Genomic DNA, 27,282 nt, shown 5'->3' on the forward strand with positions numbered 1-27,282 from the left:
TCTCCCCATAGTGGATACATTATATCCGCACCCTGCACTCCTCCATTCAGGCTGGAAGCCTTCCCGTCCTTCTCCTTCTGAATCCTACCGCGTACTGAGCACTTTGCTTTCCTACCCTTAAATACCCTCTAGATTGTTTAATCATCTGCACATGTTCGAACGCAAAAAAAAAAAAAATTATAATAATTTTAAACCCTGGCACAGCCAGGATTCGAACTCCCGGCACTTGGATAAACGTGCACTTTCCTTAAGCTATTGAGCTACCACCTTCTCACGTTGTTGCGAGTATCCAGGATGTCTATGTTCTATAATTTCGAAATTCCTACGAGTTAATTAATCCTTCTTGTGCCTAATCTTCAAACAGAAAAAGGGGAAAATAAATGCTTTTTAAATATATACATTACGACCCCTGGCATTGCCGGGATTCGAACTCCCGGCACTTGGATAGATAAACACTTTCCTTAAGCTATTAAGCTACTTCCTTCTCACATGGGTACTAGTATCTTTTATGGGAACTTAGCGATTACTAATATATTGCCCGATCATAAGACTTAACAGTGTGTTTTATATATACATATATATAATTATATATTCTGCTCCAAAGGTCATCCACCTGGTGAGTAGCACTCGATCAGCAGCTTTATTTATGATAGGCAGGGACGAGGATCCGCTTGTAGAAGCCGCACGGTAATGGAATTTCCTGACGCGTTTCGAAGCTCCATATGCTTCTCTTCAGAGGCTTGAGCGGAGACGGTGTGTGCAAACGCTGAACCCACTTCGCCATTTTCATATTGCACATCCACCAATGGGAAGCTCGAATGACACTGTGCATTGTGGGACATATGATCCGGATAGCACACAAATGTTGTCCTGTATGGACCCTGCAAGTGGACTCGTCCTCAATCCTGTTTGCCGCTGCTGGCCCACATTGCCGACATGATAGTTACCATGTCGGGTGGCCCCCATAACATTACGGGGTGGTGCACATTCCGCGGCAGAACGGCCGCGTATTGCATTCTGCTCCAAAGGTTGTCCACCTGGTGAGTAGCACTCGATCAGCAGCTTTATTTATGATAGGCAGGGACGAGGATCCCCATGTTGAAGCCGCTCCGTAATGGATTTGCCTGACGCGTTTCGAAGCTCCATATGCTTCTCTTCAGAGGCTTGAACGGAGACGATGTGTGCAGGTGGACAACCTTTAGAGCAGAATATATATATATATATATATATATATATATATATATATATATATATATATACCCCCCCATATAGGAGGCTAAACAATGCAATAATATAGTAAATACGTGTGCAAACACATAATGAATATATGAACCACAGTGGGGCAAGTATTACTTGAACTCCTTTTAATGAGTACAACTCCTGAAAACTGCAAAAAGAGCAGGCATTGTTAGCCTACAGGCTGCATTGTAAGCCAATAGCATAGAAAATGAAAGCAATTGTACAAAAACTGGCACCTTGCCTTTAAGGCAGACATGAACCCTAGCTTCCCATCTTGTCTCAGAGGTGACAGTTAGGTCAGTTGTTCTTTCTGGCTCCTTCAGTCAGGACCCTGGATTCCACAGCCCTGTCCTTTTTGACTTTTTTTTGTCAAAATTACCTAAACCTTTTAAGGTTTTCTACTTTTCACGCGACATCTTTTTGTCTTTGGAGTGAAGTGTACCCAGTTTTTTGGCAGAAAGGGTTTTTATTTCTGTCAGATTGCCTTCACGTTTTGACCCTTGCCCCTCCTGTGGCAAGAAGAAGGCCAAGACTGACACACATTCTGTGTGTATCCTCTGCCTCCATGACTCTCGCTCTCCAGAGAACTGTCCACATTGTAAAGAATTCTCCAGAAGAACTCTCAAGGATAGAGAGAGAATTTGGTTATATGGACTCTCTGAAAGAGGTAGGTCTCCTGTGAGGCACAAGGAAAAGAGACCACAATCGACGTCGAGGAGCAAGATACCGATCTGGTCACCTTCGGCGTCGGGATCGACGTCGAACCTACTGCCAGCGAAGAAGCAGATGTCGTCGAAGTCTTCTGCAGTACACTCGCATCATTCAACTCCAAGACCGAAGACGGCGGCTTCAACGTCGAGTCAGGTAAAAGACCCTCCGTTGGCATCAACCAAGCGACGGTCAACGTCGAGGAACAGTTCTCCGTCGGCGTTGGCCAAACGTTCGACGTCAAGACAGGACACTCCATCTCCGCACATTCTTGAGCGTTCGACGTTGAGGCACAAGTCTCCGTCAAGATCTGTACATAGATCGACGTCGAGGCATAAATCGCGGTCTCCGGCGTTGAAGCAGAGGACTCCGTTGGGTCATCCCAGAGAAGATCGACGTCGAGACACCAGTCTTCGGCTCACAGGTGTTCAACGTCGAGGTACAGTTCTCCGTCGACGTCAGCGCAGAGACACTCATCGTCGAGGCAGAAGACTCCTCCGATGGTGTTAGACCTGGCATTTCGTGTTGTGATTACCTCTGACTTTTTGCCTCTATCCCCTTTATTAGGTCTCGCTCTCGAGACCTATTGTCGCCGAGATGCCTCTCAAGGGAGACAGACCAAGGCACGCGCAGCGATTGGGGTCGGGGTCTGTGGACGCGCTTGCGCAGACACATGCGCGCGCACAAACCCCGCCGCTGCCGACACTCCTCCCACCCTTCCCACCCTCCCAAAATATCATTTTCTGTTTCTTCCCCCTTGCACTAACTTGCTGTTGGTCTGCCCTTCTCCGGTGATGCTCTTCACCCCCTCCGCTGCTGCTTCCGCTGCCCCGGACCCTCCATGCTTCTTTCCTTGGGTTTGTTTTGTTTATGTCCTACCTGGCGGGTTCCCGGAAAGCGCGTGACTCCCCCTGGTCACGTGTGACTTTATAGTCCAATTGCAAGACCCCGGCAGCAGGCGTGGGCCAATCACTAGCCGCCTGCTACATGGGCAGCCAATCACAGACAGACTGGGTGACTGCATGTCCTGTAACTGGCGCTTCAGCCGGAGAACGAGAGGACCATCCCCCGCACGCCCAGCTAGATTCTTCACCGAGGCAGGTTATTTGTGCCTTTCTGCCCTCTGTTCCACTCGTTTTTCTCTCTTTTTTTGTGCCTTTCTGTCCTCTGTTCCACTCGTTTCCGTCTTGTTTTGTGCCTTTCTGCCCTCTGCTCCTCTCGTTTTTTCTGCCCTCTGTTCCACTCGTTTTTTTGCGCCCTTCTGCCCTCTGGCCACTAGTTTTTCCCTCGTGTTTTGTGCCTTTCTGCCCTCTGTTCCTCTCGTTTTTTTGTGCCCCTCGTTTTTTTTCCCTTTTGTGTCCCTTTTGCCCTCTGTCCCACTGGTTTCCCCGCCGCTGTGGACCCCTTCCAACACTACATATTCACCCAAGGATTGTGTGTGTGTGGGTCGGTGTGTGGCTCTTTTGTGCCCTTCTGCGCCACTCGTTTTTGTGCCTTTCTGCCCTCTGTGCCACTGGTTTTTCTCTCTTTTTTTTGTGCATTTCTGTCCTCTGTTCCACTCGTTTTCCCTCTTTTTTGTTCCTTTCTGCCCTCTGCTCCTCTCGTTTTTGTGCCCTTCTGACCTCTGTGCCACTCGTTTTTGTGCCTTTCTGCCCTCTATGCCACTCGTTTTTCTCTTTTTTTGTGCATTGCTGTCCTCTGTTCCACTCGTTTTCCCTCTTTTTTTGTTCCTTTCTGCCTTCTGCTCCTCTCGTTTTTGTGCCCTTCTGCCCTCTGTGCCACTCGTTTTTGTGCCTTTCTGCCCTCTGTGCCCCTCGTGTTTCCCTCTTTTTTGTGCCTTTCTGTCCTCTGTTCCACTCGTTTCCCCTCTTTTTTTGTTCCTTTCTGCCCCTCTCGTTTTTGTGCCCTTCTGCCTCTGTTCCACTCGTTTTTTTGTGCCTTTCTGCCCTCTGCTCCTCTCGTCTTTTGTGCCCTTCTGCCCTCTGTGCCACTCGTTTTTGTGCCTTTCTGCCCTTTGTGCCACTCGTTTTCCACTCTTTTTTGTGCCTTTCTGTCCTCTGTTCCACTCGTTTCCCTCTTTTTTTTGTGCCTTTCTGCCCTCTGCTCCTCTCGTTGTTTGTGCCCTCTGTTCCACTTGTTTTTTTGTGCCCTTCTGCCCTCTGTTCCTCTCGTTTTTCTGTGCCCTTCTGCGCCACTCGTTTTTTCCCTTTTGTGCCCCTTTTGCCCTCTGTCCCACTCGTTTCCCCACCGCTGTGCCCCCTGTGGACTCCTTCCAACACTACATATTCACCAAAGGATTGTGTGTGTGGGGCTCGGTGTGTGTGTGTGTGTGTGTGTGTGTGTGTATAGATGCAATAGGTCTCGCCTTTGCGAGAGCTAAAGCTATTGGCATTGTAAATGACTATGCCATTTATTTATCTGTTTTCAAAACCAACGCATAAATAAAAAAGTTTGTCATTTACAATACCAATAGCTCCAACTTACGCAAAAGGCGAGACCATTGCATTGTAAATGCTTGTTTTTGATGCTGTGATGGATTTTGTTTTGCTGGCTTAGATGCTTTGGGCACTTTGCCACTGCTGATCAGTGTCAAAGTGCAAGTGCTCCCTGTGTAAAGTGTTATGGTAAGTGGTTGTCCATGATTGGTTTGTGTGCCTTACTAGTAAAGTCCCCCAGGGCTGGTAATGCAAATGCTACTAGTGAGCCTGCAGCACTAATTGGGCCACCCACACAAGTAGCCTTAAAGAGAGAACTCAGGTCTGCCACTGCAGTGCCTGCGCGTAGTTTGTTAAACTGCCATGTTGTCCTGAGAAGTGCACCCACTTGCCAGGCCTTACCCTTCCCTTTCTATGCACATCAGACACCCTATGGTAGGTCCAAGGTATGTGAAAGGTAGGACATGTACTGAGGTGTGTACCATACCTTGACAGTGAAATACTCACCATTTCGTTTTTCACTGTTGAAAGGCCATCTTGCAGTTTTGAACGCTTTAGCAATATCTGTGGAAACCACCGCCAACTCCTCATCTCGGGCATCCACTTCATGCATGACATGCATGAGTCGCCGCGGATTCATAGTGTTGCTGCGCCCGGGTATAAAACCGCATTGGTCATCATGTACGAGCTGTGTGATCACCAGGCGTAAGAGGAGAACAAGAGCTTTACATAGGACATTTGTGTCCGTATTCATCATGATGGGCGGTCGGTAAGCCACTGGATCCAATCTGGGTTTCAGAATTGGGGAAATGCAACCCTCTCACATGAATGACGGAAGCACCTACAGGCAGCCCACCTCCAGGAAGACCTCCAGCAAGTGACGGGTAAGGACAGTGGCAATGGCCTGATAGAACTCGACCTGGAGGCCATCACTACCCAGTACCTTACCACAGGGCAACTGCCCTAGAGCCGCATGAATCTCTTCCAGGGTGAGGCCGGCGTCTAAGTCTTGCGCTGCCGCCTCCCCCAAGTGAGGACATGCCAGGGAGGCCAAGAAGGCATCAACAGGTTCTGGGTCGGTGGAGAACGGCTTCTGAGATACCTGTTGTAGGTGAGACCTAAACATCTCCAAGATGTCACCCTGCATATAAACGTCCCGGCCCTGAGGTATTCGAAGATGCAGGATAGGAATGCGGGTAGCCTCTCGCTGAAGTATCCATGCTAACAGTCGACCAGAGCTATCTCTCTCCCTGTGCAGCAGTTGTCGATAGGATTTCAGAGAATACTTCTCTAGCTTGTCCCGTTCCTCAACGCCCTTTGATTGAGCCTGCAACTCCTTCAGCTGCCCCGCCTCCCTGCTGACATCCCCTCTCACTGTGCAGCAATTGTTGATAGGATTTCAGAGAATACTTCTCTAGCTTGTCCCGTGCCTTGCCGACCTTCGATTGAGCCTGCAACTCCTCCAGCTGCCCCCCTCCCTGCTGACATCCTCTGTTGAACTCGCGCTAACTCGTCTTCCCCCGAAGGAGTTCAGCCTGTAGTGTACACCCAACCCCGCTAAACAGTGTCCCCAAATTACTGCCTTCATGGCATTCCATTTAGTCGATCTCAAGCACGTCTGTTGGACTTTTTGCAGGGTCACCCCTGAACTTTTTGCCTTCCTCCTGAATTGTTTCTGACCTGTTTTGTTGGTTTTAGGACTCTGGGCACTTTACTACTGCTGATCAGTGCTAAAGTCAGTGCTTAATTTGAGCCGGTGCTTTCCGGTGTTCAGCACCGGCACCTTATTGTCAGCACCGGGGCTATGACAGTCTGCCACATGGTGGCGCTGTCCTGAAAATTTACGTATGAACACAACAACAGAGGGTTATTTATTCAATTTGCATTAATAATGACTAATATCTGCCTCCCAAGCCATTCTTCTGACTTTGGGGGCCTGTAATAGTCTGACTTGTCACACTTGTAGGAGTGTGCAGGTTAGTAGCTGTGTATGTACTGTCATTGGCAGGGCTGGCATGGGTTATGTGAGGTGCAAGCTTCAGTGGCCTCCCGACGAGAGCCCCGGCACTTATCCTTTTACAAATTAAGCACTGGCTAAAGTGCATATGCTCCCTGTGTAAAGTGTAATGGTAATTGGTTGTCCATGATTGGCATGTTTGTCGTACTAGTAAAGTCCCTAGTAAAGTGCACTATTACCAGGTCAGATAATACAAATGCTACTAGTGAGCCTGAAGCACTAATTGTGCCGCCCACATAAGTAGCCCTGAAAAGAGATCTCAGGCCTGCCACTGCAGTGCCTGTGCGCAGTTTGTTAAACTGCCTTGTTGTCCTGACAAGTGCACCCACTTGCCAGGCCTTACACTTCCCTTTTTATGCACATCAGACACCCCTATGGTAGGCCCAAGGTAACCCCCTGGGCAGGGTGCAGTATATGTGAAAGGTAGGACGTGTCCTGACCGTGAAATACTCTCCATCTCGTTTTTCACTCTTGCAAGGCCATCTTGCCCATAGGACAGAATGGGGAGGCTGTGTAATATGTTTCCAGCCTATCTTGCCATGGCTTAAGATGGAGGGGTGAAGTTCTGTGTGCTTAAACACACAATTCAATAACACATCTTTTTGTGAAGGTGGTTTTTGCATTGTGTGTTTAGAAACCACTCTTTTAGAAGTGGCTGCGTTTTTGTGCTCTAACATTTCTGTGAGGCTCTGCCTGGTTGTGGATTGACTGTCTGGATCTGTAAGTGATATGATCTGGGGAATGTCTTGACCCCGGGGAGGAGGTGAGACAGCAACAGGCTGACCTGCAGCTGGAGTGTAGGGGGAGGAGTAGCCCCTGGAGGTGAAGAGGCCTGGGTTGCTGCCATAAAACAATGGCTCCATCTCCTGCTGAGTGATTAAGGATCCCGAGCCCCACTATCAAAGGAAGAAGGTGTCACTGGCAGGGAGACACCCAGAACTGGTTTGGACAGGGGTCAGTGCCCCCCTGAACACAGACTTCAAAGACATTGAGGGGTATAACTATGAGAGCTGAAGCCCGTGAACGTTGGATTGTTGGATTAATCAAGACTGAAAAGGATTGAAACTACTTTGTGGTCAAGAGGAACCTCTGCTAAGGAAGAAACAGCTGAAGAGACTGAAGGAAAGGACTGACCCTCGCTGTGTGTTCTGGGGATGGCTTCGCAGTTTGCTGCTTTAACCAAGGAGAGGCTAAAGGGATTTTGCTGTGTCCTCCTGCTTGAAAGGACTTTGTGTGCTGTGTCCTGAAGTAACTTGTCCCCAAGGGCCCGAGGAGAGCTGGCTCCCTGTTGTGGAAACTCAGGAACACAAAAGTTTCCAGGTGTGTCTCAGCGATGCCTTGTGTGTGTGCTTTTTGCAGCCTGATACCCTCGTAAGAATTGCCCTGTGATCATGGGCACCTGGAGTCCAAGTGAGTCTAAGCGACGCTGTGTGCGTGTGCTTCGTGCAGCCTGAGCCCTTCGTGAGGATTGTCCTGTGATCGTGTGCACCTGGAGTCCAAGTGAGTCTAAGCGACGCTGTGTGCGTGTGCTTTGGGCAGCCTGAGATCTTCATGAGGATTGCCCTGTTATCATGCAAGGGAGGAGTCACCGACCTCATGACTTCCAAAGACTTTCCAAGAGGAAAAACAAACTGCAAACATCCGGGCCCAACACCAGATGGCGATCTATGCAAAAGTGTGTAGATCTGCAGCTCTACATGCCAAGAACAGATGCATACTGGTAAGTAGCACATTCCTTCTCAAAGGCACCTTTTCCCTCCTATTCCTTTTGTGATGCCACAGTGGGACTTGAATCAGGTTCTTACCTATTTGATGTGCGCTCCCTTTGAGCCGCTGCACAATTGTCCCATTTGTTTATTGACTTTGAAGGCTGCTTTCCTGGTTACCATCACCTCCGCTAGGCGATTGAGTGAGCTCCAGGCTCTTTCCTGTTAACCTCCTTTTCTGTCTGTTGATCCGGACAAGGTTGTGCTTCGCACTCATCCTTCCTTCTTGCCAAAGGTTGTTACAGCCTTTCACATCGGGCAAACTATCACCTTGCCCACTTCCTTTCCGCCTCCGCATCCTTCAGAGAGAAAGAGAGGCTCCACCGTCTGGACCGAAAATATGCGCTCTCATTTTACCTCAATCGCACACAACAGTTCTGGGTGGATGACCAGCTCTTTGTTGGCTACATAGGCGCCAAGAAAGGCCGGGCTGTACACAAGAGGACTATCTCCTGCTGGGTCGTCTTGTGTATAAAAGGCTGCTATTCTCTGGCTAAACAGGAACCTCCGGTGGGTTTGTGAGCTCATTCTACCAGGGCGACAGCAGCTACTACTGCATTGGGACGTGGTGTCCCCCTGCAAGACATCTGTCAGGCAGCTACGTGGGTCACGCTGCACACTTTTACTAAGCATTATTGCCTGGACAGCCAAGTCCGGAGAGACGGCTTCTTTGGCTGTTCTGTTCTCCATGACTTTCTGGTGTGATCCTTGATGAGAGCGAGCTGACTGTGCCTCTCTCTTCCTCCACGCTGCCTCTTTGCTTTTTGCTCATTTGCACTTCGTTTTTAAAATTGACATAGTTATTGCTGCTGCTCATTTATTTTGAAAACTGTTGTAATAATTGAAATTTTTATTGGACATTGTGGGAATTGAAACGGGGGGGGGGGGTTGGTGCTTTTTGAATCCAGTGTGCCGCCATTTTTCCTCCAGTTAGCGGTCTAGATGCTCTGGAGGCCTTAAAAAAGGACGCAGCGGACACGTGCAGCGGACGCACGCAGCGGGCGCGCGCAGCTGGCGTGCCTAAGGCAAGCCCGTCTGCGCCCGTTAGCGTCCCGATGGCGTCCGGCGCAGGGAATGCTGCATCTCCTTCAAGAATCAATGAAGGTGAGAGTGTTATTGGGTTGAAATACAGTAACGATTGCCTTACTATGATAGGAAATCTAGCATCTCGCTGTCCTCCCATGAATCTAGCTATGGCATCTGATAAGTTGTTTTGTAACATCTGTAACTGGGAGGCAGCTCCAATAGAAGTTCAAGAAATGACTGATGAAGGGAATAACTATCCTCCCAGGACACATCCCCCATTGAGTAATATAACTTCTTATTAACGCTAGATCCATGAAGAAGCATGAACTGCATTTATATGACCTTCTCGTGGAGGCCAAGCCGGATCTCTTATTTATTACCGAAACATGGCCCCACGAAGGATCTAATCCCAATCTTGCGAACGCTATACCCCCTGACTACAAAACTATTAGGAAAGACAGAATCGGAAATAGAGGCGGGGGGGTAGCTAATATTTACATGAACTCCCTTCGGTGTTCAGGTATTCCTGTGAACGATCTTGAAGGAGCAGAGGGATTAGGGTTTTATCTCTCTATCTCTGCCCACCAGTCTGTCGCAGGAATGGTCATATACAGACCGCCGGGGCCGGCGGGACGTTTTTTAGAGTCTATCGGCCAGGCTACAGCATCCATTGCCACTAGATATAATCATTGCATGGTCTTAGGTGATTTTAACTTGCATTTTGACCAAAAAGAAGATTCTGAGGTCAAGAAGCTATGTGAATCTCTAAATATTTTTAGTATGGCTCCGCATGTGTTTACTCAAACTCATGACAAAGGCCATATCTTAGATCAGATCTTTTCCACACATAACATTGATTTAGAAAACCCTCGACCGATTGCTTGGTCTGACCATTTCCTGCTCACCTTTTGGTTAAACAGAGCGTTACAAGTCTTGGTCTCAGAGCACCAAACAAAAGAAGGAGGTCAGATCTTTTAAGGCTATTACTCCTGACTCCCTAGCAGAAATAATAAGTCATCATCCGATCCCTGTGGAAGGGCCTTTAGAGGATGCAGCATCTGCGTTAGAAAGCTGGCTTCACAAATGGACATTACACCTTGCCCCCCCTAAGGTTCATAGGGTCGCTCGGGGAAATCCCTCGGCTCCTTGGTTTTCCGAGGCGCTGAAGAAGAGCAAAAGGGCTTGCAAATGCCTTGAGCGCTCATGGAGAAAAAACTATGACCCTCTGAGCAAACTCAATTACAAACAGGCACTTACACATTATGCGAAGGTCCGTAATGAGAAAAAAAACTTTCTGGCCAAAAAAATTGACTCTGCCAGTAACTGTAGCAAGGAACTATTTAAGATAATGAAAGATGTTGTCTCTCCTAATGCTACCCAGGGTCTATTCCCCCCACTCAAGAATGAACTGTTTGCATTGCAAAGTTCTTTTATGACAAGATTAAGTCCATTCAGGATTCTTTTGATGTATCCATATGTCCAAATTTGGATGTCGTTTCAGACTCTATAGATTTTTTTAGGGCGGACGCTCTTGTGGAGTTTCCTCCTATCTCTTTGGATACTTCACTTACCATTTTGAGTGCGCTCAAATCCGGGTCGCCTTCAGATCCTTGCCCAGCTAAAATAGTAGCATCTGTCGCCGAGGTTTTAAATCCCGCTGCCAACCAAGTTATGAATCTCTCCTTAGTCACTGGCAAAGTTCCAGTAAGATGGAAACAGGGTAAAATCCTCCTTTTTCTAAAGAAACCCTCTGCTGACCCAGCCGTTGTTGGCAACTATAGGCCCATAACACTGCTCCCTTTTTTTGCTAAGGCACTAGAAAAATATGAGAACGCTGTCATTACCAACTATATAGAAGCTACTAATGCCCTCCATTCCAGTCAATCGGGTTTTAGAGCCAATTATAGCACCAAAACTGTCTTACTAGAAATTACAGAAAGCATTAAAGACACCCTTGATAGAGGAGGAAAAGCAGTTTTAATACTGCTCGATCTCTCGGCTGCTTTTGATACCGTGCCCCACGACCGTCTCCTTCAGAGACTTACGGAATGTGGTCTTGGGGGCACGGTTCACAGCTGGTTTGTCTCCTTTCTGAACGATCGTAAACAATCTGTCTGGTCCCCTCCGTTTTCAGCGGATATTCCCCAACTGAATGTTGGAGTGCCTCAGGGCTCAGTGCTGAGCCCGACACTCTTTAATATCTATATGGCTCTTCTGGCTACACTCCCTGAAAAATTTGGCGCTAAGATTATAACCTACGCAGACGATTCACAACTCCTGTTCACATATGGAAAGGATGAACCTTTTAATGAAAGCAAAATTAATCAATGTCTGTCCAACATCTTTGACTGGTTTCACCAGAATCGACTTTCTTGTAATTCTGCTAAAACCGAAATTATCTTCTTCGGACATACACCGGGTGATGAATGGAAGAACTGATGGCCCCAGGACCAACCGTCTCCACCTAGCCCTGTCACCACTGTGAAAAATCTCTGAGTCTTATTAGACTCGGATTTTTCTATGAAGTCGCAGGTTAAATCTGTGACTGACACGGGCTTCCGGCTCCTAAACATGTTGAGACATTTTCTCTCACTTCTGCCTCTGCCGCACAGGCAGATGGTAGTTCAAGCTTTGATTATCTCTAGACTGGACTATGCGAATGTCCTGTACATGGGTATTCCGAAATACTTAGTAAATCGCCACCAGTTGGTGCAAAACGTGGCGGCTAGGGCTTTATTGATGGTCGGGCCTTGGACCCATCTGGCAAGTCACCTAAAAACTCTACAATGGTTACAAGTGAAAAACAGAATTAACTTCAAGGCGCTGGTACTAGCTTTCAAGGCCTTGCATGACAGCGGGGCCCTGTATCTCAGAAAGAGAATCACCTCCTACTGTCCGGGTAGGACGCTAAGATCTTCGACCCAACACCTGTTAGCGGTGCCAAAATTTCTTCTAGTAAGGAAGGGAGGACGTTCCTTCCAGGTGATCGCAAGCAGATTATGGAACTCGCTACCTCCCTCCCTCAGAAGTGAACCTGAACTTCTCAGTTTCAGACGCCAACTTAAGACCTGGTTGTTCCATCAATAATTTTTGACGTTTAGGATTGAAAGCTTGTTGGATCTCTCTCTCTTCTCGAGGTATCACTTTAGCGCCGGGACACTCTTTTTGAGTAGCCGTGCGCTCTACAAATCCCCCATAACATAACATAACATAACATCTTGATTCGCAGACCCACCACCCGGGTTGGTATTGCTGGGGTATCTATTCTAAGGTTAGGAATCTATCACTAACGTGTCTCTTTCAGATGCACAAGTTACTTACCTTAAGTAACGATATATCTGTAAGAGACATTAGTTAGTAATAGATTCCTTACCGCTCCACCCATCCTCCCCGTTCTGCGAACTGATTTCTAGGGTTAAGATCATCCCTTTCAGGGCCCTAGTTTCAGTGCACCAGTGGTCAGTCTCTTGCATGGCTCTGCGTTCCTGGCGAGGAAAGCCGTGTACAGAACTGACATCAGCGCACGAGGGCGGCATCAAAAAAGCTGCCGCGACATCATCCCAGCGATCATGACGCCTACGACAGACGCGGAGCCGCACGGTGCCACCTTCCGACGCACACGGGTACTGCTGACAAAAACTTTCCGGATCCAGTCTGACGCCTGGCGATATTCTATGGTAAGGAATCTATCACTAACTAATGTCTCTTACAGATATATCGTTACCGAAGGTAAGTAACTTGTGCATTTGGACTAAGGTACCAACCTCAGCTGACTAGAGACCCCCAGGTCTAAAAGACGGCAAGACGGTCGACGTCGAGGCAGAGGTCTCTGTCGACAGCATCACGAAGACGGTCGACGTCGAGGCAGAGGACTCTGTCGACAATACCACAAAGGCGTTCAGCGTCGAGACAGCAGTCTCCGTCGATGTCGAAGCAGCGACATTCACCGTCGAGACAAAGGACTCAGTCGGCGTACAGACTCGGACGTTCGACGTCAAAGCACAAATCTGTTACGGGCTCAGTGAGTTGTTCTCCGTCGCCATCACCGACGTCGAGAGCAGAATCTCACCACACGTTATCAAGCCGATCTTCTTTCTCTTCCTCAAGATCACCAGTGGTCATTTCGACGTCACATAGCCAGGCTTCTTCACCTGTACGAACACGTCCAGCTGAGGATCCTGCAAAATCTCCATCAGTACACCTCTCTCCCAGATGGTTGTTACCTCTGGATAACTGGCGGAAAGCTGATGCTCCACAAACGGGAGGTGCTCAGGACTATTCCAGCCCTTTACACAGGTCTCCTCTAACCCGTCTCGTGCAAGCAGCGAATCTCTCTCCTACTACTCCATCGAGGAGTAGAAATCGCACTCATACTCCTGATCGCTCCTCAAGAAGAAGATCCAGGTCTCGAGAGCAAAGGAGAAGACGCAGGTCTCCAGCAAGTTCACCCTCTTCCACCCATTCCTCGAAGAGAGACTACTCCCCGACTCTAACAGACAGCCCACTGTCGAGAATCTCTCCGGTGTACGACTTATTTACTTTCATGATGTTCTATCCAGAGAGGCAAATAAATTAAACATCTCTATGCCTACTCAGCAAAGCTTGTCCTCAGTCATATTCGAGACTTTGCATCAGAGATCAGCAGCCAAGCCATTGCTACCTCTGGTTCCAGGTCTGCTCCAGCCTGTAATGGACATTTTTCTAACACCAGCGACTCTCAAGTCCGCACCAGCAAGAATCGTGAAGAAATACAGGCCGCCTGACGAAGACTCTTTATTCCTCACATCTGATCCTCCACCAGATTCTGTTATTATAGCTGTGGCCAAGAAAACGCACGCAGTAGCCTCCTCATTTACAGTTCCACCGGATAAGGAGAGCAGAGCACAGGATGCATGGGGGAGAAAGGTCTGTGGCACGTCAGCCTCCATGATGAAAGTCTCCAGCGCTTTGATCTTTGTGGGACTCCCTGCAGAGGTTCACAGAGAAGCTGCCAAGGGAAGACCGCAGAGATTTTGAGGAAATTGTGCAAGAAGGCAGCTCGTTGGCAAACCAAGTGATCAGCACCGCAGCTGATGGAGCGACGCTGTCTCGCATTCCTATGCACTTAAACCGGAAGTGTAGTCCTGAATTCTCAATCTCCCTTCACAGGCTCATCCTTGTTTGGCACTCACACTGATGAGGAAGAGGAACCCCTCATCAGTCGACTACCTCAGCAAAAACACCAACTAAACAATGAGTGTCCGCTTCCTCATCACTGTTTTTCACTCCAGTAGCGGGAATTATTGCCAATCATCTGGAGGAGTGGCAGAGTATTACAGGAGACCAATGGATGTTGACTACGCTGCAAAATAGGTACTCTCTATGTTTTCGACATCGGCCTCCCTTGATCCCACCAGCAAAAACAACATGCCACCAAATAAAATGACTGCAGCGGGAGGTATCTATCCTGCTAAGAAAGTCAGCCATCGAGAAGGTCCCTGCATCACAACGAGGTCAAGGAGTATACTCAAGATACTTCCTAGTAAAGAAAAATGGTCGTAAGTCAGATTTCAGACCTATTCTACACCTTCGAACACTCAACAAGTCCATCAAAAAAGAAAGGTTTTGCAGGTTGGCTCTTCATCAAATATATCCACATCTACAACAGGGAGTTCGGATGTGTTCGCTAGATCTGCAAAATGCATACTTTCATGTCCCAATCAAACCTCATCACAGGAGGTTCCTGCGTTGTGTGGTGGGGTCCTCCCATTATCAGTTCAAGGTGCTGCCCTTCGGGTTGAAATCAGCTCCCCGAGTGTTCACGAACTGCATGGCAGTAGTAGCAGCCACTCTACGATGCAAGGGCATCTTTGTGTACTTCTATCTCGACGACTGGCTTCTGAAAGGACCCTCCCCCCCCCAGAGCCTGAGGAACAATTTTCAACAATGTCTAGACCTTTGCCAGCAGCTGGGTCTCCACGTAAACTTCAAAAAATCGACTCAGCAACCCACGCAAAGAATTCATTATCTGGGGGCAACAATACACTCCACAATAGGAAAAGTGTTTTCTTTGGAGGAGAGACGTTTTTCGATCACACTGAAGGGCAAGCAGATCCTACGCAACAACCTACCTTCGGTCCATCAGGTTGCATCTCTTCTAGGATCAATGGCATCCTGCATCTTTCTGGTACCCAATGCCAGGTTGAGAATGAGTCTCTTACAACAGGATCTGGAGGACAAGTGGGATCAAAGAACGGCTCGGTGGGAAGACAGGATACAACTGTCGCAAGCAGCCAGAGCATCAATACCATGGTGGATGAGACAAGAAAATCTTCTGGTAGAGTCAAATTCCCTCAGGCTCCTCCCTCCCAATCTTTGATCACGGATGCCTCTCTCTTGGGTTTGGGAGCTCACATGGGGTCTCTCCATACGCAAGGTTAATGGTCAACAAAAGAGCAGTTGTACCACATCAACATGCTGGAGTTGAGGGCGGTGCATCTGGTTCTCAAGGCTTTCCTCCCTTCGATTCAGACCAATTCCATTTGAGTACAGATGGACAATACGACCACCATGTACTACCTGAACAAACAGGGTGAGCGAGATTCAAGCTCTCTGCTCAAAAGAGCCTTACACTGTGTTCCATTTAAATAGAGTTGTTTTAAGAACACACCCCTCCTTCCTTCCGAAGGTGGTGTCAGATTTTCATGTCAACCAAACCATTTCACTACAGACCTTTTTTCCTAATCCCTCTACTCCAGCTGAAAGGTCACTCCACTAGTTAAACCTGGAGAGGGTTTTAAAATTCTATTTGGACAGGTCCAAAACGATAAGAAAATCTGATCAACTATTCATTAATTATGGTTCGATCAGAACAGGTTTTCCAGCCTCCAAGCGTGCCATCTCCAGATGGATAGGTTTATGTATCAAATTGGCTTACCAGTTAGCATAGAAGCCTCTTGGGGCTACCCCCAAGGCTCATTCCACTAGAGGAAAAGCTTTCCTCAATAATGTACCGATTTCTGAAATCTGTAAAGCAGCTACCTGGAGATCTGTACATACATTTACAAGACACTATTGTCTTGATTCAGGTACCAGAACAGACACCCAAGTAGGCCAAGCCTCCTTGAGGAATCCGTTCAAACACTAATAATTATGGTTGTCTGTTGGTTCATTCCGTCTCATTTGCTCGCAGGTGGAAGATGGGCTTGCTATTCTATTCAGTGCTTATGACTATTGATGAGGATCCCCTGGAAGAGAAGGATAAGTTACTTGCCTGTAATCCTGGTTCTCTTCCAAGGGTATCCTCGTCAATAAGCAACCCACCCGCCTCCCCAGGCAAATAAGACTGGTTTTCCTTGTTTGTTTAAGCTTTATCTTTGTGTCCTAATCTGTGGGCTCCTCAAAGAACAACTGACCTATCTGTCACCCTCGAGACATGATGGGAAGCTAGGGGTCATGGCTGCCTTAAGCACGGTGCCAGTTTTTTGTACAATTGCTTTCATTTTCTATGCTATTGGCTTTCAATGCAGCCTGTAGGCTAACACTGCCTGCTCTTTTTGCAGTTGTCATGAGTTGTACTCATTAAAAGGAGTTCAAGTAATACTTGCCCTACTGTGGTTCATATATTCATTATGTGTTTGCCCAAGTATTTACTATATTGATGCATTGTTTAGCCTCCTATATGGGGGCTGCATTGGTATGAGAAAAAGTGATATATATATATATATAGAGCTGTATATATATGTTCTTCATATATAATTTTTATTATTTCCGGGGTCCCGCACATGGGCGGGAATATTCAGTGCCTATGACTTTGATGAGGATACCCCTGGAAGAGAACTAGGATTACCGGTAAGTAACTTATCCTTTGTGCACCTAATGGAAAAGGGAACAACCACCGAACTTAGAATGCAATTGATTGGGACCTATAGAAGGGTGATGGTAGTGAAGTACAATGTACATGTCCCAGTGTAATTAATTATTCAGCTTAGACTTCAAAAACAATGAGCCTATGCATGAATTAGATTAAGTCCATAATGACCTTAGCACCCAAATTACAGACTAATTATTAAAATAAATATTTTGGGAATCATCGATTGCCATTATCAGGGTATGGGGAATAGTGGCCTTAAAATCGAATTCTGGGGAGAAGTAAAGAGCCAAAGAAGACTCTTCATAAGGACCCGAAGAGCGAAGAAATATCTTCCTTCACAGTTCCATATGGCTGAGCCAGGGTAAGGCTTGATTAATGAACTCATTTGTGACATCAGTAATGACATAATGAGAGCAATGGGACAAATTATGGTTGCATACCTAGCCATTCCTGGCAAATTTCAGTGTTTTAAGGTTGATCTTTTGACAGTAACATCCTTTCTATTGCAGTTTTTCAGGGTATATGTAACATAGAATGTGATCATAGTAGAGAATTGTAATACCCTTTTAGCAAGTCATTTTCTGTGAGCTCCTATGTAGTTATTGCAGAGTCCTCAATATCGACTGTTAGGTTAATTTGTATCTTCCATGCATATCCGATTTTTTTGTTCAGCTGATAACTTTGGTGCTGTTGTACGAAATTGAGCGAAGTTATGCAGTTGCTTGACACATCCAGCTTAGATCTGCTGAACCTGTCTGGATCCCATCAGTCTGATTAACCGTCTGTTACTAAACGTTTTGTGCCAGCCACCGTTATGCAATGCAAGGGATTCACCGATATTTACAAATGTGTCATTGCAAAAAAAATAAAATGTGTTTGTATAATAAACAAAGAAAGCACCCCCTTGCCCCAGGGAGACTATCTGGAGATTAGAGAAAGTGATCCTGCTTTTCACAATACTATCTATGATTTTCACTTACAACCCCAATGTAATTTTGAGACTTGTCAGATCTACAGCTATCTGTGGATGCAGCCTTGTAGGAAGGTAAAAAGGATTAAGGTGCTTGGGAGTGCATCCTCCATCCCTAAGGAGGATTTAAGGGGAGGATATAAAGGGAATCCTTCTAAAACAAATGAGTGATTCATGAGATCCTTACCTCCAAAACTAGACCAAGGGCCCGCGGATCAGAGAAAAGGATGCAGCCTCCCTCCTTCAAGCATATTTTGAAAACCAATAAATGAAAAGGAAGCTTTGCTTTGATAAATTATACAGTGATACCAAAAGACTAGAATTGTTCTTTGTATGCAGGCCATGGGGGGCACAGTGTGGTTAGAGGATAGGCCCTGCAGTCTAGGCTCATTGTTCATTGAAGAAGGTTGTGCGTAGCGAGCTCTGATGGTCCAGGAATTGGGTGCGGCACTCAGTACCGGGACACATAGGCTGTGCACAAAAAAATTCCAGTGATAAATTACAAGACCTTTGTGTGTTATTGCTTAACTCAATGTAATGACCTAGTTACGACATAGACTATTTCATTTCTCTGCCATGCAAAGGGTAATTTTTCTTTGTAAATTCTGTGCATTTTGATCTGATTTTGTATGTGCGGTAATTGCTCAACGAAAATAACCTTTCAACCAGATTTTATAATTGGATATATTGATGACTTACTCAGCTTAAGGTAATATTATTTTTGCACTTTTTAGGAAAAGAAGATAGAGAGACATTGTCGTTCAGCCACTACATGCAATGCCTTGTATGTCACTCTATTGGCTAAAATGATCACATGGTAAGACACAACGTGAAAGTATTGTTTTTTTTTTATTAGCCTTTATTTTTATGCTTTAGTGTCACTATATTTCACAGAAATTGTACTCAAAAAAGCATGTTAAGTGTACATTTCTTCAGATGTCTGGCATAAACATAAAAGCAACGAACAGGAAACGGCCCTTATTTGAGACATTTTTATCAGATATTTACCAATGCTAAGAAGTTTAGTGAAGAGGAAGTCAAAATTCACTCCTAAAGCAGTGATGTAGGGGTTAACAAAATTATTTCATGACACAGCTATTTAGTGAACATGAACAATTTCTAAAGTTGGAGTTTATCTTCTGCTTTTCCTGCTTTGTTTTAGAATGTCTCAGCATCAGATTAGATTGCACAGTGTAGCATGAGGGGCACATTCTCTCTTTTACACATGTAGGGCCTGATTTAAATTGTGTCTGTAATGATTTGCAAAATTAGTGATATTTCTTTTGAAGGATTCACTGCTGGTGGAGATTAAAATAAGATAAGATAATATTTGTGAAGCGCACTATACCCAATGGTGTCAAGGCGCTAGGCAGACACAGTAAGTGAGAGAAACGCAACAGCAGATTAAGAGGGGAATAACCATGTTTTCAGGCGTTTCCTGAAAGCAGGAAGAGAGCTTGCATTGGCAATAGCTGGGGGGAGTGAGTTCCAGAGCTTGGCAGCGGCCACCGAAAAGGAGCGGCCGCCCCATCTGGATCTGCAAAATCGAGACGAGACCAGTTTGTATTGTGTGGATGATCTCAAAGTCCTCCCTGGAGTATACCTTTGAAACAAGGATTTGAGTTGGGACGGGCCATTGCTATGCATGGCCTTATGTACTGTGCTAAGGACCTTGAATGAAATATGCTCCCTAATAGGGAGCCAATATAAAGTACGGATCCCTTCGCTAACAGACTGATGTTTGGAAATGTTTAAAATCAGTCTTGCTGCTGCGTTCTGTACCACCTGGAGCTTGTTCAGAGATGCAGCGGTGATATTAAGGTATAGGGCGTTAGAGTAGTGGAGACGAGAGGTAATCAGAGCAATGCTAGTGGGCTGATGTCGTTCCGAGGGAATGAGTGGAAGCGCCCTTCTGAGGGTTCTTAGAATATAAAAACATGTGCCAACTGTACGATTGACTTGGGTTTCAAAAGTCAGACCCTCATCAAAGATTACCCCCAGATTTTTAGCTGTTTTAACCGGTGCTGGAAGAAGCCCATATTCTGTTGGCCACCAGGCCTTAGACCAGATGGAATTCTGTGGTCCAAAAACTACTACCTCGGTCTTGTCTGTATTAATCTTTAGAGAATTGCCCTTCATGCAACAAATAATGTTTGACATACGTGAATTGAACTTTTCTGCAACTAGATGCAGGTCGTTGGTGATAGAAACAATAATTTGGGTGTCGTCCGCATAAGAGAGCACCCGAAATCCATAGGCTCTCACCAGTTCGGCCAGAGGGGTCACATACAGGTTAAAAAAAAGTGGGGCTGATCGAAGAACCCTGAAGTATCCCACATGGGAGAGCAAAAGCTTTTCTTCTAAAGCCTCGACAAGTAACAGTGTACCTTCTATCAGTTAATATGGCAGAATCTCCTCTGCCATGTGCTGATAAGTTCCTTTTCCATGTGATACTGTGGCACAGATCTCTCAGATGGAGAATTGTTCACTAGATTTATCATTCCTCCAAAAATGGAGGAATTGTCCATTGCCATTCAACGTTCATTTGGACCAGTAGATTCCATCTTTCTTGATGGTACACTTTGTTTTTTTTGTTTCATTAACTAAACTTGAGTCTTGATAAGTTTTTCTCCATCTCGGTTTAGTTGCACCCTACTCATATGAGTCCTTAACAAACCTCTTATAATTCGGACAGTGCTGACAGTGCAGAAGCTCTTGATAATGGCCTCCAGCAGTGCCTCCAGTGTACGGATACAATATCACTCTACAGACGAATGCTGCAGTTTGTCCAGGAGTCCATGCTGTCTGAAGAAGACAAGAATCTGATGCGCGAGGTATGTCTACAGTTTCAAGAAAATGTATATGAAGAAATCATTTGAATATCTTGATACTTTTTATTGAACTAGATTTACTTTAGCATGTTGTAACCTATACTCTTATAACTCAACACCAAATCTTTCTGTTTATTTCATTTGTCAAATACTGCCAAACCAATAAAGTGTTGAGCAAGCTTTTCTCACAGATGTGCTTTTTCAAGGCTAAGTTGAAACTGATTCACTGAATCCAATGGTTTGAAGATTCACACTCGCATTCAAATTACGTTTAGGTTGCTCATATTCTCTGCAGTTTGAAGCTGGTCATTTGGTCCCTAGGTGTTTCATTTTTTTGTTGTTCTGCTAGGAGTCTACAAAATACTAGAGTAAATTTAGAAAGCAATTCATTGCATTTATCATCCCCTCCTCCCCCCAAAACTAATAAAACCAGATTTGGAATCCAAGGTGATAATGGACTCTAACCTCTCGCTTGTGCCTTAAGAGAATCAATTTACAAGTAAGTCAGTTCAATGATTAGTTGCCTTTGTTGATTTTTCCCTTATCTAGGTTTCTGTCCATGACAACAAGCCACCATCAACCTAGCTCTCTCCTGTGTACACTCTGCCAAAAAGATATGCCTCCGAACCTCTCTACTTATAAATCCAGAAGTTGCAGAGAATGGCGATTCTCAGATTAACATGACAAGAGAATCAGGATTTCATTAAAGACACGGACGCTAACATTATGCCACTCCATACAGCAGCCCCTTTAAAGAACTTCAACAAAACAATCCAAAATAGAACCACAAAATCCATATTTGTCCAGAGCGTAGAACACTCATCCTCTTTTAAATGCGATTCTGTAAACATAACTCCTTATCTTGCTCCAATCCCAAATCCGCGCCAGCCTCAGATCCTTATGACTGAACTTCTGAAAACAAAAAGAGGCACAATAGCTTAATATATCAAAAACTCATAAAATTACCTATAATAACACAGTAAAAAACGTAATTTCCTTTCCATATATTTTTACAATTTTTAATTTTTTTTTTTTAAATGCACCACTCCAAACAAGGGAGCGGCGGGAGGGATAATGTTAGCCTCTGTGTCTTTAATGAAATCCTGATTCTCTTGTCATGTTAATCTAAGAATCGTAATTTCATTACAAGACTAGAGGCTAACCTTATTCAAGTTGAAAGCCTCTTAACACCACCTCAGACATATGTTCCACTAGTCTGAAGTAATGTTTCGCAAAGGTGCCCACATTTGCCAATCTGCCGCTTTTAAAATACTCTCTAAGTTACCTCCAATCAATCAACTCTTGCTCGCCATAGCTCCTCTTATAGAATGAGCTTTGAACGTATCCATATTCATACCCGCTTGCTCCATCACACATCTAACCCATCTTGAAATTGTCGCCGTACTTACCGCCCCAAAGGGTCTCACAAAAGAAATAAGCAGCTGATGAGCACCATCACTTCTATTCTCAGCAACTCCACACTCATACTCCTTCAGACATTCCACCACACATAATTTCTTACACTCTTCAAACCTTGGATAAAAAACTGAAGACATAGTCTTACTCCTTTTATAAAATTCAAAAAACAGACCATCCGGACAAAAATGCCTATTAGTAATCTCTAAAGATTTAACATCAGGCACTCTTCTACACGAAACCAAACACAAAAGATTCACTAACTTAAAAGTAATATTCTTATTACTTAGAAACCTATTCATAGGCCAAACCACAAATAACTTCCGAATCAAATTAACATCCCACAAAACATCATATCTGGCCTTGGGAGGTCTCTTCAACTTCATACTCTTCAACACTCTACACACCAAAACATTACAACCTACAGATCTACCCCCTACCAACGCATTTCCTGCTGAAACTGCTGACCTGTAACAAATAACAGTCCTACAACTCAATTCTCTATTACACCGTTCCACCAGAAAATTAACTACCTCCACTACAGGAGCTTCCACGGGATCCAAACTCCGTTCCAGGCACCAACAAACCCAGAACTTCCAGACTCCTCTATACCTTTTCCTAGTTCCCGGTGCCCAAGATTCCTCGCGTAGATCTGCAGCTTCCTGCAAAAGTCCCGGGACTGTGCTGGATCTCCTGATATCTTCCAAACAAGAAGGTCCAAAGCACCGCTATGAACCTCTCTCAACTCGTTTACCAGCAAATTCTCCTCTGCCCTCATCAAAAGAGGCACATCGCAAGCTAACTCCAGTGCTGCTGGGAACCACGCTTGAGAAACCCAGAATGGAGTTACTAAAACCAATTGACAACCTTCTCTCCTCACCTTCAGTAATACCCTCTGAATCAATATAAATGGAGGAAAAGCATAACCTTTCATCTCTGTCCAATTCTGTTGAAATGCATCTATTGCCAGGGCTTCAGGATCCGAGCGCCAACTGTAATACTTCTCCAACTGACATGTCAACCTCGTTGCAAACAGATCCACTTCCAATGGACCTAAAACTTCCTGAATCTTCCTGAAATAATAATCCAAACCCAGCATCCAATCATTGTAATCCTTCACATGTCTGGAATTCCAATCCGCAACCACATTCCTTACTCCTGGGAGATACTCTGCTCTCAACACTATCTTGTTCTCTAAACAAAACATCCACAATTCCTTCGCCACATCTGAAAGACATATGGATCTGCAGCCTCCCAATCGGTTTATGTAAGAAACTGCAGAAATATTGTCCATCTTCAAAAGCACTGTTTTCCCTTGTATCATCTGTTTGAAACTTTTCAAAGCACAAAGACCTGCTGTTAACTCCAGATAATTTACATGAAAAACCTTTTCCTCCCTTGTCCATGCACCACCTGTCTCCTGAGGACCCAAACGAGCCCCCCCAACCTAGAATACTGGCATCTGACTCCAGAATCACATCCGGAAGACAACCAAAAATCGCTCTTCCGTTTCAAACCTCTAAATTGACTAACCACCATTCCAACTCCTCCTTTGCGTCCACACTCAATTCCACCGGGTCCCCATACCATAATCCTGCTCTCAATGCCTCCGCTTTCACTCTTTGCAGAGCCCGATAATGTAACAGAGCTGGAAACACCGCCTGAATTTAAGAAGAAAACAGACCCAGAATCCTCGCTAAATCTCTCAAAGTTATCGACATTCTTCGCAAAACCCTCAGAACTTCCTTCTTTATCATCCTCACCTTCTTGTCCGGTAATCTCAAAACGTTTGCTACTGTATTTATTGGAATAAAGACAGATTTTACCTGATTTATCAAAAAACCCAAGCCTTTCAAAACATCCATCACAAAACCTAGTTGACTCTCCAATTCCTCCACATCCTGAGACAACAACAAAGTGTCATCCAAATAAACAACCATTCGAAATTCTCTTTCTCTGAGAAAGGGCACTACAACACGCATCAACTTCGTGAAGCACCAAGGTGCTGAAGACCGACCAAAAGGAAGACATTGGAATTGATACAATTTGTCTTTCCACCTGAACTGTAGGTACTTTTGACTGTTTTCTCCCATAGGAACCGTGAAGTAAGCATCCTTTAGGTCTAACTTCACCAACCAATCCTTTGATTGCAACATATCCATTAAAAGATGAATTTCTTCCATTTTGAAATGCCTGTAAACCAAAGACTGATTTAGAATTCTTACATTTATTACCATCCTCCATCCTTTGTCCTTTTTCTCTACCATGAATAAAGTGCTTAACAAAACCTCTTAGATGTTCTTCCACCAAACGAATTGTACCCTTCTTCAACATTTCCCTTACTTCCACATCTGCTACCTCTTCTTGTTCTTTTGATAAGACCAGGTTCTGCAGTCTGTTCTGGAAGATCCACAAACTCTATTTCGTAACCTTGAACTACTTTCAAAACCCAAGGATCTTTTATCTTTTGCCAATTCTGCTGGAAAAAACGTAAGCAACCTCCTACTTTTTCTTGGATAGAACCAGAAATAATCCGCATACTCACCTCGTGTGTTAGATCCCGACGGACTCCTTCCTCTCACTCCTCTTATTCTAGGGAATCTCCCTCTCTGAGGGAAAAAGTTTGAGGAACCTTGAAATCCCCTTGCTGTTCCTCTGTACGAGAAATTATACTGGGACCTCAGAAATCCTCGGCTGGCATACGGTCCCGGTCTACCGGCCCTGCCAAAAACACCTCCAAATACCTTTCTCATATTGCTCTGAGCCTTATCCAGGGCAGTGAAGGTCAATACATGCTTCCCTAAACTCTTTACAAAACCTTCTCCAAACAATAATCCTTTAGGATCCTCACTAGCCTCCTTGTTAGCTATGTCACCCAATTTAGGGCTGATCTTTAACAAAACAGACTTCCTTCTCTCAGCTAACAGGCCAGAATTAGCGTCTCCCAAGAAAACCATGGCTCTTGGACTCCAGCCACGTAACAACTGTACGTCTACTTACTTTCCATTAATATGTGCCTCTTCTGCCATATCCATTATTTTAGCCAGCGGACCCAAAATATCTAATAATCTGTCCTGGCACTGTTTTAAGGATCGTTCAAGACCTTTACGTGGATCCTTTCCCAGTTTAAATAAATAGGAAATCAAATCCGGATCCAAATTAGGCGTGTAGCAGACCTTTTTTTTTTTAAACTTTATTTTCAATGTTTTTTAACACATGAACATACAGCACCTCATACATAGTATACATTGGGTTCAGTGCACAACCAAGAGCGATACAGAGTACCTGGGACATAATAAAAGGCAGGCAACGATAATGCAGACCCCATAAATTAAAGCATCTCCGCACTGACATCTCGCGACATTCTCAAGGCCATCCCCTCCCCGCCATCCTCCAACAGCCCCCCACCCCATGTAATAGCAGGGAGAATCACAGTACCGTCCCACGGCATGCAGTATTCGGTGCGTCTCAGTGTGCGTGAGAGGTGGGGGGGGGGGGGCGGGGGGGGAAGGGGTACCCACTCCTCCAGAGTCCCGCCATCAATGAACCGTACATCAGGTAATTAGTTAGGCGACCCAGTCACATCAGCACCTCCCGCTCTCAATAAGTAACAGTGCAGCGGAGCCCATATATCAGCAGGTCTCGATGTAGGTGGTAGGAGTTCAGAGTATGTGGTAAGTTGTTCCTGACAGTAAGTGAGGTCCTGCAGCCATTCCTTAAACTTGGGGGCCCTTCCCCTGCCCCATCTACATGCAACTCTCCGCTTGGCAAGTAGGAAGGCGAGCGCCACGAATTTACGGTACGCAGCTTGTATCGGCTCTACATATCCCAGGAGCGCCAGAACAGGCGAGGGTACAATCTCCGAATTAATCATTATGGAGAGGGCCTCAAATACCTCACTCCAGTATTGGTTCACTGCATGACATTCCCACGCCAAATGAAGAAAATCCGCCATAGGGGCGCGACATCTATCGCATCTGTCATCTTCTCGAAGGCGATATCTATAAAGCCGAGCCGGGGTGTAGTACACTCTATGGATATATTTATAATGAATTATTCTGAGGCGACTGCTTGCAGAGATGCGATCTGTCTGCTGCAGGCAGAACTCCCATTGCTTGTCTGTTAAGGGAGCCTGCAACTCCTGGTCCCACTTCTCCCGAACCTCCAGCTGCGGGGCAATGACCAGGGTATGTACCGAGTTATAGATCCTAGAGACCAACCTAGCGGGGGCCTCATCAAGAAGGATGCGCTGTAGGGGAGCCACAGCGTGGGGCTCATTCGGGAAATCAGACGTTAAGGCCTTAATCCCTTGCCGAAGTCTGATGTATAAAAAGACCTCTAGAGGAGAAGGTTGAGTGTCACCGCATAAATGCTCCAGCGTGCGGAATGTACCATTATGGTATAGGTCTCCCCATGTCCTAACATTAAGAGAGCCAGACCACCTACGGAACCCTCCTTCCTGCAACAAGGGCATACTAGGGTGATAAACAAGGGGCAGAAGCGGTGCATATAACATAGGGGCCTTCAGTTTAGCAGTGATTTTATTCCAGGCCATCACAGTACTCGCCACTGTCTCTGCCAGCGCATCCACCCCCCGTAGCGGGCTATACAGCGCACCCTCTATGGGTACCGGGTGCGAAAGCCAATGCTCAGCAGCAAGTTGGGGCATATATCTCGGCTGGCGAATCCAGAAATAGGCGTAGTGGGCCTGCGCTGCTTGGAAATAGAGCTCAAAATCAGGTATCCCAAACCCACCCTGAATATAGGGCCGAGTAAGGACCTCCCATTTGATTCTAGGCGACTTCCCTCCCCAAACCAGTCTGAGGAGCTCAGTACGGAGGCACCGAAAAAAATACCTGCCCGGATAAAAGGGTATATTTAAAAATAGATAAAGCAGCTGAGGTAATATTACCATTTTTATCAATGACGCTCGTCCCGCCATCGAGAGGGGGAGCGTTATCCATCTAGTAATGCAGTCAGAGATACGAGTCATCGTTGTTCCATAGTTGGCTCTCATTAGCT

General features: G+C 45.7%; 1 protein-coding gene across 1 annotated transcript in view; it reads left to right on the plus strand.

Moving 5' to 3' along the window:
• NPHP3 (nephrocystin 3) overlaps positions 1-27,282 on the plus strand; it is a 342,323-nt gene that overhangs the window by 102,666 nt on the left and 212,375 nt on the right. The window contains exons 16-17 of the mRNA XM_085630683.1: positions 18,748-18,830; positions 20,709-20,847. Coding sequence (XP_085486809.1) covers positions 18,748-18,830; positions 20,709-20,847 — 222 coding nt within the window. The remainder of the gene's footprint in view (positions 1-18,747; positions 18,831-20,708; positions 20,848-27,282) is intronic.

Source organism: Triturus cristatus, chromosome 10 (assembly GCF_964204655.1).
Source record: "Triturus cristatus chromosome 10, aTriCri1.1, whole genome shotgun sequence".
NCBI lineage: Eukaryota > Metazoa > Chordata > Amphibia > Caudata > Salamandridae > Triturus > Triturus cristatus.